The 13,469-nt window shown below is 40.2% G+C and overlaps 1 protein-coding gene across 1 annotated transcript in view; it reads left to right on the top strand.

Annotated features, from left to right (window-relative positions):
* The window catches only part of CRNKL1 (crooked neck pre-mRNA splicing factor 1), a 28,361-nt gene that overhangs the window by 8,271 nt on the left and 6,621 nt on the right, over window positions 1-13,469 (top strand). Inside the window, exons 4-12 of the mRNA XM_073339786.1 lie at window positions 16-174; window positions 558-724; window positions 1,447-1,625; window positions 3,603-3,773; window positions 4,979-5,170; window positions 6,070-6,129; window positions 8,065-8,145; window positions 10,605-10,844; window positions 13,092-13,193. Of these exons, the coding sequence (XP_073195887.1) occupies window positions 16-174; window positions 558-724; window positions 1,447-1,625; window positions 3,603-3,773; window positions 4,979-5,170; window positions 6,070-6,129; window positions 8,065-8,145; window positions 10,605-10,844; window positions 13,092-13,193 (1,351 nt within the window). The remainder of the gene's footprint in view (window positions 1-15; window positions 175-557; window positions 725-1,446; window positions 1,626-3,602; window positions 3,774-4,978; window positions 5,171-6,069; window positions 6,130-8,064; window positions 8,146-10,604; window positions 10,845-13,091; window positions 13,194-13,469) is intronic.

The following is a 13,469-nucleotide window of genomic DNA, read 5'->3' as shown; positions in this document are numbered from 1 at the left end:
TTGTTTGCTTTCCAGAGCTCGTTCCATCTACGAGCGTGCTTTAGACGTGGACTACAGAAATGTCACTCTCTGGCTGAAGTATGCAGAAATGGAAATGAAGAACCGCCAGGTTAACCATGCCCGCAATATCTGGGATCGAGCCATCACTACCCTCCCCAGGGTCAACCAGTTCTGGTGAGTTTTCAGATAGTAAAACTCACTATTTCAACCTCTAATAATAAAAACAATTGATCTTTCACTTAGTGAAAAAGTGAAATGTCTGCGTGTGCAAATAAAGTCTTCAACATCTCTAGTGTTGCAGTTTTCTTTTTCTGAGATTCTGCAAGCTAATATTAAAAAGAAGACTCATTATTGGAAAGTTACCCTCCTCTTTTCCCCCCGCCCCCTTGGATTGTAATCTCACCAGGGTAGGGGTTTGGCACAACGGGGCTTCTGGACAATTCTGTGATGCAAATAATGAATACTGCCAAAAGAGAGTTACCTATAAATAATAATTTTGTTAAGTACGTTTCTAAATAGTTGTGTCAATGATAACTCTTGTTTGCCTTTTTTTAAAGGTATAAGTATACTTATATGGAAGAGATGTTGGGGAATGTTGCTGGAGCACGTCAGGTGTTTGAACGCTGGATGGAGTGGCAACCGGAGGAACAAGCTTGGCATTCGTATATTAACTTTGAACTGAGATACAAGGAGGTGGAGAGGGCACGCACCATTTATGAGAGATATATCCTTTTTAGAACAGTGAGACTTGCACTTAGATCCACATTTTACACTTCATTGTTATCCACCTTAAATGCCCATGAATTTCTGTGTGTCTTTTCTCCACTTTAGTTGTATTGTGGGCAACAAACACTGCTGATACCTAGGAGTACACATGGATGGAAATTTTTCTTTACCACAGTGAAATTCAGTTAAATGAGTATAAGTGTCCTGGAAGAGCTTGTAATTTAACTGTGCCACAACAGGTGTATATTTTTGGCTTGGAAGATGCTGACAGTTTAAGCACTGTAACCAACAACAACAACAACTCAACACAGACAAAAACAGTAAATGTTACAAAGCACTGCAATAAAATTTGGTGGGTCACATATGAGAGAGCTTTGGAAGTTTGCATTTAAAAATTGCTATGAGGTAGAGGGTCACTGATCTCTTCTTAGATGATTGCCCCTCCTTACTGTCAGAGCTACTAAAAGTTTTTCCTCCTCTTCTCATCTTGTATTTTCTCCTTTTTTATTCACTGTTTTTCCTTCCTAAAAACTGAAGGGTCTGAGTCTAAAACCCCCTGTGTGTGGATCACCCCTTGACCCTCCTCTTCTACCTCTTGGCCATGTTCTTTGCATGGTTCAGCTTTAACTATTGTTCTCACATGATCCATGGTCATGTGATCCCTGGGAAGAATGGAATTTGAAATGGAGAACTGTTGCCATTTTCTTAACATTTCTATACTTGTCATTGTGCACCCTGATGTTAAGAATTGGATCAAGTACGCCCGCTTTGAAGAGAAACACAGTTACTTTGCCCATGGAAGAAAAGTGTATGAGAGAGCAGTGGAGTTCTTTGGAGAAGAACATATGAATGAGCATTTGTTTGTGGCCTTTGCAAAATTTGAGGAGAACCAGAAAGAAGTAAGGACTTGAAGTGTATTGAACGAATATAAAAATGCAGATTTCTTGTTGAATATTGTCCTCTGTGCCATTTAGAATTCTCTTTGGCTGTAGTTTCTCGGTGTCTTAACTGAGTTCTTCGTACTCGTGTTCAGAATGTAGTAACAAGGAGGCTGGTTTTTTATATTTGCTTTTTGTTGATATCAAGGGAAACTTATTCTCTGCAAGATACTATTGCTTGCCATCAAGAGACTCGGGCTCTGATCCAGCAAACACTTATGCACATGAACTAATGGGATTAACTCAGTGGGAACGCTCACATGGATAAGTTTCTGCAGGATCATGGCAGGAACCCTGCAAATTTGTGGATATCTGCAGACCATGTTTGTGGATTGGATGTGGATACAAATTTTTTATCTGCACAGGGCTCTAATAATGGCCGAAATTTGTCTTTTTACCCAATATATGAGAAACTTACAGGGATAAAAATGTGTCCCACCTGGAGAGTTAGTAACAATACGCTAAAAACATCCTAAAAGTTATAAATAAATAAATAATCCACCCACTAAAGAATTAGCCTGAAACTTTAAACGAGAGAAGAGAGAGAGTGTGGGACCAACACAGGGAAAAAATAGGACCCCAAATTAACAACATTTTATAGCTGGTATGAGCTGGATCTTCAGCTGGTGTATCAGCATGGTTTTACACTCACTGACTCCAGCTGAGAGTCTGGCTCAGTACCTACTTTTCTGCACAGATTTGTGTACAGTACCTCATACCATGTTCCTCATTCTAACTCCTAATGTTTTCCAGTTCTGGTATACACCAAACACTGCCCACTTGTAGAGCTTTTGTGATAAGCTAGGAAGCTAGGGAGCCTAAAGAACCCTGTAAAGATACGCTGTGTCTCATTGCTCTTGGTTTAAATGTCAGATTTTTATAAAGCGTGGATTCAGTCTAAAAGTATAAACTGGAGAGAAGTTTCATTAGGAAAAACAGTACTTAGAGCCAATGGTATATTACATTACATCTTAGTGTACAATTTTCTCTTGTTGATTTGATGTTTTAGATTCCTTCTGTGTGAACCCTGCTTGCCATAAAACATTTCCCCATCAAAGCATCCTTTTATCTCCTATCAATGACCCTTGCTTTGTTTGTCAGATTTCCAGCCCCTTAGATGTTACCATATAGGTGCTTGTTGTAGGTTTTTATTAGTGGCGCAAGGCAGGGATTGTGGCTTATAGTTATGTTTTTTTAACATTGTCATATCATGATTGTTGACTTAACAGCAATATGAAAAACAAGTTTTGCATGTTACTATTAATTAAAATTGTGGTAGCATCTAGAGGCCAATCAGGTTATGACCTCATGGTGCTAGATGCTCTACAAACAAAGTCCCTGACCTAGAGCATCTTGATATGTTTTTAAAGCTTATACACTTACTGTGCAACAAAGTAGTCCAGAGTGTGTTTCTGCTGTATTCCCCATTTCATTTTCTCTCTGTAGTAACCCACTGAGGCATCTGCATCTCTGGTTTTCCTGTATATTAGGTAAAAGGCTTTTTTCTCTCTTCCTCTCCTTGGGCCTGCTCCTGCTCCCATTTAAATTAGTGGGGAAACTCCCAGTTACTTCTGTGGTGCAGGATCAGATATTTGGTGCCTATTTTTCAATATGCTAGTGGCTTTTGATTTTGCTCCTTTCTTTGATAGCAATGCCATGCTTTGCAGTGTTGAAAGTTATATATCAGCTTAATTGATGGTAGTAATACAATTATTCCAAGTTTTACTCCTCACAGAGCTCATGAAAGAATGCATGTTAGCCCTGTGATAAAAACACCACATTTATGTTTGAAAGTTGCTGTGTACTCAGGGAGTGATTGAAATAGCCTTTACCTAACTAATCTACCACTAGCTATGGATTACGGAGACCGGAAGAAAGGAGATGTTTTATAAAATGTAGTACAAATCACTCTGATTTGTCATGTATTCATGTTTTCAGTTTGAGAGGGTGAGAGTGATCTACAAATATGCCCTGGATAGAATTCCGAAACAGGAGGCCCAAGAACTCTTCAAAAATTACACCGTCTTTGAAAAAAAGTATGGAGACAGAAGAGGCATTGAAGACATTATTGTCAGTAAAAGGAGATTCCAGTACGAAGAGGAAGTGAAGGTAAGTGTTAATCTAGAGGCTTACAGATGTGTAAACATGCTTGGGTACACTTTCCAATCTCCAGTGCTGAACGAGGTTCTCGTGTGTCTCATGGTATTGAGGCACTGCTTTTAAAGGACATGTGTTGGTCATATGAAACCATTGACTTTTTAATTTAATCGTAACTTATCTGCAAGTGATACAACAGTTTATCTGGAGCTCCTCATACCGCATTTAAAACGTCTAGCTGTTGGATTTAATGGGAATTGGGCTACAGGGGATACATGTCAGTTGAGTGGGATAGATTCAGTTCCACTACATTAACTATAGAAAGTGTAACAAAAACCAGCTAATCTTGGGTTTGTTTGGTTTTGGGTTTTTATTAAATGGTTAGAACTGCATACTGGCTTTAAATATTTAATGTGTCTCACTGATAGTTAAACCTGACAACTTTCCCTCTCATCTAGAAACTTAAACATTCTGGGTATTTATCAGCTTTGGGGTCTACGCTTCATGATCAGTGTTTTGGCCCTTAACTTGACATATTCCAAAATTACCTGCTAGGATATGAATTAAATTTTTTCTTTATCCACTATGATGTTGCCAAGAAACTGATGCAATGGAGGAGTTATATTTTCAAATTTTTAAGTGGAAAGATTGAGGGAAGGAATGAAATTAGTTTGATTGTCTTCCTCACTTCCCTTAGTACTTATAATATCACATAGACTGAAGCCTGCCTGACAACCCAATTAATCAAATATAAATCAAAACCAGGATTTTGTTACTTTGGAACATAGTTACTATATTTTCAAATAGCACTATTGCTGATAGTCAGTTATTAGATTTAAATTTGGTTCGTATACTTGTCCACAGACATTTACAAAACATCTTAGTTCTGTCTAAATATGTTTGGGTGGTGGGGAAAAATCTGGCATGCCCACTTTCTATTAAGTGTGGGTGTTGAATTGCTGAAGCTATACAATGGTGACAATTCTTCTTCCACTCTAGTTTCTTCATTTAACCCTCATGAATCTGAGTAAAATCTGCAAAAATGCCTACATGACTTAGACACACACATTTTTACCTTTCATTAATATTTCAGTGATTAATTTAAAAAACCTAGATGTACAAGTTTACAGATTTACACAATTCTGCTTTAAACTATAGGGAGAGTTACCTGTGTTATAATTGCATTAATGAAATGATCTCCTATCCCTTTCTGGAAGGCTAATCCCCACAATTACGACGCATGGTTTGATTACTTGCGGTTGGTTGAAAGTGATGCAGATCCTGATACCGTACGTGAAGTTTATGAAAGAGCCATTGCCAATGTTCCACCAATTCAAGAGAAGAGACATTGGAAGAGATACATATATCTCTGGATCAACTATGCATTGTATGAAGAACTGGAGGCAAAGGTAAAAACATAAGTCTCCTCTTTTTCCACATCTGTCTGTGACCTACTAAATTGCTGTCTGGTTCTGAGTTTTTCTTATTAAATAAGAAAAATATACTGGCTCATTTGATTTCAAAACTGAAATGGGGTTTGACTTTCTAGGTAGAGTTGTTGTTTGTTTTTCTCTGAAAAATTAACCTTTCTACTTAGAATAGACATTTAAAATTATATGCCTATCTCTGGTAATCTGCCATGAATTGAACAGTCATTTTGCAGAAGTACGCTGTGAAGTTGCTAATGGTACATCCTTCAACATTTTCCCCAATCCGTACTGATAACCTATTGGTATAGAAAAGTAGAACCAAGCCACCTCAGGCTTAGCTAAATTACTCATGGCAGGCTGTTGTCTGAATTCACGTTTTGTGGTAGCATTTTCAAATTCAGTAAAAGAACTCTTTTAAAAATGACTCTCTTGCAGGGAATATCTGAAATCCTTCTTACTCTGGCCTCGGACATTGAGTAAATGATATAAATTACTATTGGAAATAGAACCTCCTTTTCCATGTTTATAATCAATCATTTTGTAGTTGCTTTAAAGTTTTTTGTTTAATATGATTACATAGCATCTTAGCTATTCTTCTACAAAAATATTCCCACTATGAGGGTAAAAGGTCTGTAACCCTTACCATAATACTTTGGTCTAAAAAGTGGTCTGTACTCTTGAATCTAATATTAAATCTTGAAGGGCCAGCTTTTTAGATTTGTGCACACAAATGGATGGGCGAGTTGTGTGTATAAAAAAAAAGTTTAGTTTGCACAGTTCTAAACATTTAGCCTTAAACCTACTCCTCCACAAATTCCTTAGTTTTGGTAATGTTTATGTTGAATAGAATATTTAACCCAGCTTGCTTGTCCTTTCAGGATCCAGAACGAACCAGACAAGTATATCAAGCATGTGTGGAACTCATTCCCCACAAAAAGGTATGACTTTTCTAATGGGTCCAGTGCAAAACCCAGAATGGTTCAAAACACACTATTCAAAATCCTGGAGATTACCTACCCCTATACTGCCCAGGTCTACATGCTCCTCCCTGGTAACAAGAGATCAATTGAACTGTTCCCTTGTCAGTCAGCAGGGGATGCAGGACTCAGACCCACAGAAGTGGGTATGTTGGTGATTCTGTGCACAGGTCATGTAGTCTTTGTTCTGGAATATGAGTGAGAGTGTTACTCTGGATTTGGATTAGGTTCCTTTCCAGCATCATGTTAGATATAAAAACACTACTTTTTCCTTTCTCTGCATTTTGTTTCTGCCTTTTATGAAATGGATTCTAGTCCCTTATTTAAAAAAAGGAGATCTTTTAATCAGTAAATGCTGCCTACATGGGCCTAATAGAAATTTGGTAGGTGTTTATGGTGTATGAGTAACAGCAGGCCAAATGTGTTACTTGTATTTCCTAATATAGGAATTGTAGTTGTTGGGGTATTTTTCACTTCTTTTCTCAGAACATTAAGTTAACACATTATTTCACCTTGTTACAGCAATCAAAGTACAGTCTAGCATATTAATGACTTGCTTAATATTGTCCCCATACAAGCCTTGTTTCCTTGTTTAATGGGAAAAATTTTTTTAAAGCTGCTACTAGTGAAATAGAGGGAAGATGCTATTCTGCTTCACAAAATGGAACTTGTGACTTAGAGAAAATGTGGATGTACCTTTTGTTTTGCTTTTAAATTTAAAAAGTTTAATGTTATAGTTAAAGAAGAACCTTCCATATGTTAGCCTGGTCTATTTGGACTCAAGACTTTACATTTTTGATTTTCTTTTTTTCTAGTATAGATAGTACGAACTTGATTGGTTTTGTAAGAAGAAATTAATTTTAGTTTGTGTGTATATGGCTGTTGGAAACAGTTGTGTGTCAGTTCCTCTTCCCTTGTGGCATTGTCCTAATCTATGCATTCTATTAGTTCTTAAAGATATATCTCAAAAGCCTTAATTTGCAAACTATAGCTTTTTTTCTTCCTATGGGAGAACAATTTCTGCCAGTCACTGTCATGGATTCACTCACCAGCACAGCACCTCCTGCTGGCCATCACAGGGATTAGCTCTGCTACCCAGTGTACCCTCTCCTGGTGGTGCCCTGCCCATTGTCATCACCACCTGCTAACTGGCTTCAGTCCAAGTACTACAGTGTCCTCTTCATGACTCGGCCCTCTGGCCAGGTCACTATCCTTATTTCCCCCCCTTCTGGGAGTGGTATCTCAGTTCTATAGTCTAACCACTTCCCCAGTGGCAACAGGGGCTGGACCCAGGCCCACCCACTACTCTGGGTCCCAGCCCTCTTATTCCTCTCACTGCTGCTGTGTCTCCCTGGCCCCAGTACCTTCTTCAGGACACTCAGCTGCTCAGTCCTGGAAGCTAACAAGGAGCTCCTCTTGCTCCATGGTCTCTGTCAGCAGTTGCTCTGTCCAAGGTCTCAGCCTGCTAAAGATGCAGTATTCACTCCTTGCACTTCCAACACCAATTGAATCTGCTCTGCTGCCCTGCATCTCCCTTTTATGTGAGCCCGCTGGGCCCTGATAGGCTGACCCATATAGTTTCCCTCTAATTGGCTGCTTCCCACACAGCCTCCCTAGACTCTATTAACCTCTTCTCTGCCAGTGTGGGGTGAACACCTTATCAGAGTCATGAATAAATTGTTTTTGTCATAATAAATTGTTTTGGATTGTGTAACATTCACCCGTTAATCAGAATAATAATGTTAATTCAAATAAGACTATCCATGTAGTTACAGTAATATTACTTGACTCTACACAATCAGTAAAAAACTGAAATAATTTCTGAAACTACATAAGTAGCATTATTTGCTAAGAATCTATCTAAGCCAAATGTGTCTTGATTTTTTTTTCTTCCAGTTTACATTTGCCAAAATGTGGCTGTTGTATGCACAGTTTGAAATAAGACAGAAAAATCTTCCATTTGCCAGAAGAGCTTTGGTAAGTAAAGGAAGACAAGAGGGTAATTACTGAATTGTGTTTTAGGAAATTAAGAATTTTAGGGGTAACAAGAGTTGAAAGAATTTTGAAAAAGTCTCCTCTTTACAACTCATCAAAGCAAATCAAAATGCCTACGCCTATTGGAGACCTGCATGTATCCCATATATGTTGTTGTGCGTATTGTAAAGGCAGGCATGGCTTTGTTTAGAGGTTTGGATAATAATAATAATGGAAATAATGGAGCTCCACTTGTTTCAGCTGGAAAGCATTCGGCTGAGAAGCCAGAGAATCAGCTTTCTGTGCTTAAAGAGTATTAATTGGTATAGAAATTGAAAACATTTAAAAACCACCCTTGATCTGTGAGAACTTTGAGCATCCATGTAACAGGCCTTGTTTCCTGGGAGTTTTGAGTGCAACATCCAGAATATTAGCTAAAGCGATACTAGGGACTTTGGACAGTCTCTTAAGAAACTGCATCAAGCCCTTTTGCCAAATATAGTAACACACTAGTGCCTTTCCAAAGATGGAGTTGGCTTTGACAGAAGACCCTTTTAAATGAAAATCTCTCCCTTTCCTTCCACTCTTAGTTTTCCAGTAGTCTTGGTTAAAAACTGAGGCATTTTACTTGTGACTGAGGGAAAACTAGTCTGGTAATGACGGAGTCACTCTTCTTGGTGTGAAGAGACATCTGTTTCTTTGCAGATAAAACAGATCAGGTTTGTTGTATTTTACAGTGGCAGTGCAGGCTTGGAGTAAATATGAATGTCTTCTTTGGCTGAGTGTGCTAGATTGATCACTGAAATGCTGGGGGAGCTTTGCCTGCTGAGCTGGACTCTTGCCCTTGGCTGGTAAAATGAAGTAGAGGGTTAAGTCCATTGTGAAGTTGTTAATGCCTCCCTGCAGGACAGTCTGCCATCTGTCCTGTGCTGCTGTTAGGGCTTTGCTCAAGATGCCGTCTCTTCACATTGGGAGTCTCACCAATTATCACTGTCTCTAACCTTCCCATTTGGGGGTAGATGATTTAGTAGGTTCTAAAGAGGTAGTTGTGATCCCATTTAGAAATCTTAGATTTCCTTGATCCTTTCAAAGACCTGTTTTTGATTTGGTTATGTTAGGAAAACTGTGCCTGTTTTCGATTGAAGATTTTACACACACACACACACACCCATGTGGAGAGATAGGCTTTTGAGTTGTCATCAGTATGCAGATAACACACTGTTCTGCCTCATTTTCATTGGACCCATATGGTGTGGGGTCTTTGCTTTTCCAGTATTTGTGTGAAATTAGGACTTGGATGACAGCAAATTGGAGCTTAATATGGATAAAACAAAAGTAATGGTAGGAGAAATGGAGGAAAGAACTGGGTGGGTGCAGCATGGGTAGTCATTTGTTGGAATGGATGACTTGATTGGTAATACATGTGACTTGAATGCTTATGCTAGCTTGACTTATGGCTTCCTTGATTTGTAGTGAGTATATTGATAGAAAATGCACAAGAGTCACACCCCAAGTAGAAAAACCCCAAGTGTAAGGAAGGTTTTGTGGGGGACTATATTGAGGGAGTGTGTGGACTTTGGTGTAAAAAGTCAGTTACGTTAGCTCATGGGCAGAGATTAAGCTACTGGGTGCATTTTATGAATATTTGAATATTCTTGCCTTCATTGCCTCCCTCAAAAGTGATTGGGGAGGGGCGTGAGTTTTGTTCTTCCAATATAACAGTCCGATAATGCAGGAGGCACGTGGCTTGCCCTTTCTTTCCTGTCCTCAAGCACTCCTATCTGACTGAACCTGTTTAATCTGAGAGGTTCTCAAACTATGAATCACAGAATGCTACCTGTTGAATGCTACCCATCATGGCTGGGCACATGGTGGTGGTGGTTCTACTTGTTTTCAGCTCCTAAAGTGAATTAAAAGGAGCTAAAATACATTCAGTACTTTTCTAAGCTTACCTGTCCTGGTAGTTATTACTGTAGGCACCCAAAAGCGGTTGTGCAAGTGTGAGTAGGAGGGGAGGTGGTCCCTGAGACCATATTTATTAAGATGTGGTTCACACTCTGAATATATTTATGGACCCCTTACCTAGAGGATTAGAGGCTGGAGCCACTTTGTCTGTATGGTAACAGTCTCAAGACTCAGAAGATGAAGCACTCATTTGCGTAAGCTCAGTTTTGAGTGACGTCGTCTCATGAAGAAACATTATACACGTGAACACTGTCTGCAACAAGTTATACTTTTTCTGTCTTCAGAGCACTTAGATACTTTATGCACGTTAGTTTTGTAATGATCTGGCTGAATCATTACTAGTTAGATTTCACACTAGTCCTGATTGGAGTAGTCTACAGAAATTGTAGTTAAACAAAGATTAATTTAAATGCTAGTACTGAACAGTAAATGGACATTGAAAAAAGCATTTCTTCAGAGAGATGGCATAAGCAGTTATTGTTTTTTTCATTTTACAGGGAACGTCCATAGGTAAATGCCCAAAGAACAAACTATTTAAAGGCTACATTGAACTGGAGCTGCAACTGCGGGAGTTCGATCGCTGCCGGAAACTGTATGAAAAATTCCTAGAGTTCACACCTGAAAACTGCACATCATGGATTAAATTTGCTGAGTTAGAAACCATTCTTGGTGATACAGACAGAGCCCGGGCAATATACGAATTGGCTATTGGTCAACCTCGGTTAGACATGCCAGAGGTAAGGGAGTATATGAAGAACTCTGAAGTAACCTATTCCTCAACACACTGGATGGTTGGGGGGGGGGGGGGAATCAACTAACCTGCTAATACAGGGGTGGGCAAACATTTTGGCCTGAGGGCCACATCTCGGTATAGAAATTGTATGGCAGACCATGAATGCTCACGAAATTGGGGTTGGGGTGCGGGACAAGGTGAGGGCTCTGGCTGGGGGTGCAGGCTCCGGGGTGGGGCCAGAAATCAGTTCAAGATGTGGGAGAGGGCTCCAGGCTGGGGCAGGGAGGGTGAGGTGCGGTGGGGGGGATCAGGGCTCCGACTGCAGGCTCTGGGGAGGTTTGAGGTGTAGGCGGGTGCTCTGGGCTGGGACCGAGGGGTTTGGAGGGTGGGAGGAGGATCAGGGCGGGGGTTGGGGCACAGGGGGTGGCTCAGGGTGACACTTACCTCAAGCGGTTTCCAGAAGCAGCGGCATGTTCCTGCTCCAGCTCCTCCGCAGAGGCGTGGCCAGGCGGCTCTGTTGCATGTTGCTCCATCCGCAGGCGCCACCCCTGCAGCTCCCATTGTCTGTGGTTCCCGACCAATGTGAGCCGCATGGGCGGTGCTTGGGGAAGCGCGCAGCGCAGAGCCCCCTGGCTGCCCCTACACATAGGGGCCTGAGGCGGGACATGCCGCTGCTTCCAGGAGATGCACAGAGCAGCCCCAGACCTTCCTCCCCAGTGGGAGCTTGAGGGCTTGGACCCACAGGCCATACTTTGCCCACCCCTGTGCTAATTGGAACATAGGACTTGTCCTGGCGTATCAGACCAGTGGTCCATCTAATCCAGCATCCAATTTCTGACAGTGCTCAGCTACATTTTCAGCAGGTGGTATATAAGTCCACAATAAACAAGTGTGGTGTAACATGCCTAAGAGAATAATTTTCTAATGTAAGCAGTTTGTGATAGGCTTGTGTCTGTAGCATGAGAGTTGACACTACTTATATCTCATCCTAGCTAGTATAACTGGGTATTCTATATGTGTCTAATTCTTTTCTGAATTCTGTGCCTCAATATCTTGTGGCCATGAGTTCCAAAGATTAACTATTCATTTATTTATTTTTGAAATATATTGCCGTAGTATTCGATATGAGGATGCTAGGGTCAGGGTTGCATAATATCAAGTTTGCTTTTTATATATATATATATATATATACACACACACACACAAATAAATGGTGCAATACATATATTTGTAAAATAAAATAGCTCACACTTCTGTTCTTACCAGTTTAGATGCTTTGGACACTACAGCTTACCTGTCTATTTCTGTTGCTTAGCACATAATGGCTTTTCTAAGGCTGCACTCCAGTGTTTTGTAGTTTCATCCTTATATAGCTGGTCAGTCTTCTAGGGTATCTTCAAATAATTTGTTACTTATAGGATGTCTGTTCAAGTTCTCCATATTCTCTCCTCATGGGCCTAAGCTGTCATTTATAAGCTAATTGTATACAACTACGTCCCTCCTTCTTTTCATACCTGGAATGTTGTTGCTCTCCAGTTCCTATTGCCTCAAGTTAAGTACCGCAATGGCAAATTAATGTCTCCCCCATTTATTTCTACTGCTCACCTTTCAATTTGGACAATGCTCCCATTATTGAGATAGTGTCTGTTGAGCAATTTATAATCCACCACATTTCTCATTATATTAAATGTTCCATATAAGTGTAAGCAGCTCACAAAGCCACAAGTTTTGCCTTAGAGCAAAAATCCCGACCCCCACATTTGTGATCTTGTGCTTCTGTGTCTGAAATATCAAGGGTGGTCTTCCAGCATCCTCTCTTCAATCAGTCCAAAAGCAAGCAGAGCATCAAATGGTTTACTTTGCCTCATTGTTCATGTCTTTGCATTGTTTTTCCTACTCTTTGCCTCTTAAATCTCTTTTCAGCCTCTTTCCTCCCTGTAAATTCTAATGATTTGATGTCATCACTTTCTCTTGGAACCCCAATGTTTCATTCAGCCCAGAACCAGTTATTGATTCCCTTGTTTGTGATAGTGGTTTTTGGCCTTTGTCCTGTTACCCTTACCTCTAGAGCTATAGATTAGAGGTGATATTATGTGTGACAGTAATACCTAGTACTGCCTTAATGTTGAAAATTATTTGGCTACCTTTCTGTTTGGTGATCTCTATAACTTCTTAAGGCTTGTATTATGAAGTGCATTGAACAATCATAACTTCAAGAGTTTTGATCTAAGACTGACCCATTCTCTCTCAGGTTCTTTGGAAATCCTACATTGACTTTGAAATTGAGCAAGAAGAGTATGAGAAAACAAGAAACCTTTACCGCAGATTGCTTCAGCGGACACAGCATGTCAAGGTAATGTTTGTGTAGTCACAACTGATCATACATAAGAACGGCCATACTGGGTCAGACCAAAGGTCCATCTAGCCCAGTATCCTGTCTTCCGGCAGTGGCCAATGCCAGGTGCCCCAGAGGGAATGAACAGAACAGGTAATCATCAAGTGATCCATCCCCTGTCACCAATTCCCAGCTTCTGGCAAACAGAGGCTAGAGACACAGTCCTTGTCCATCCTGGACAATAGCCACTGATAGACCTATCCTCCATGAATTTATCTAGGGTTTTTTTTTTTG

Source organism: Lepidochelys kempii, chromosome 3, assembly GCF_965140265.1.
Source record: "Lepidochelys kempii isolate rLepKem1 chromosome 3, rLepKem1.hap2, whole genome shotgun sequence".
NCBI classification, from domain to species: domain Eukaryota; kingdom Metazoa; phylum Chordata; order Testudines; family Cheloniidae; genus Lepidochelys; species Lepidochelys kempii.
The sequence above is the reverse complement of the archived record's forward strand: the minus strand, read 5'-3'. Positions and strand labels throughout refer to the sequence as shown.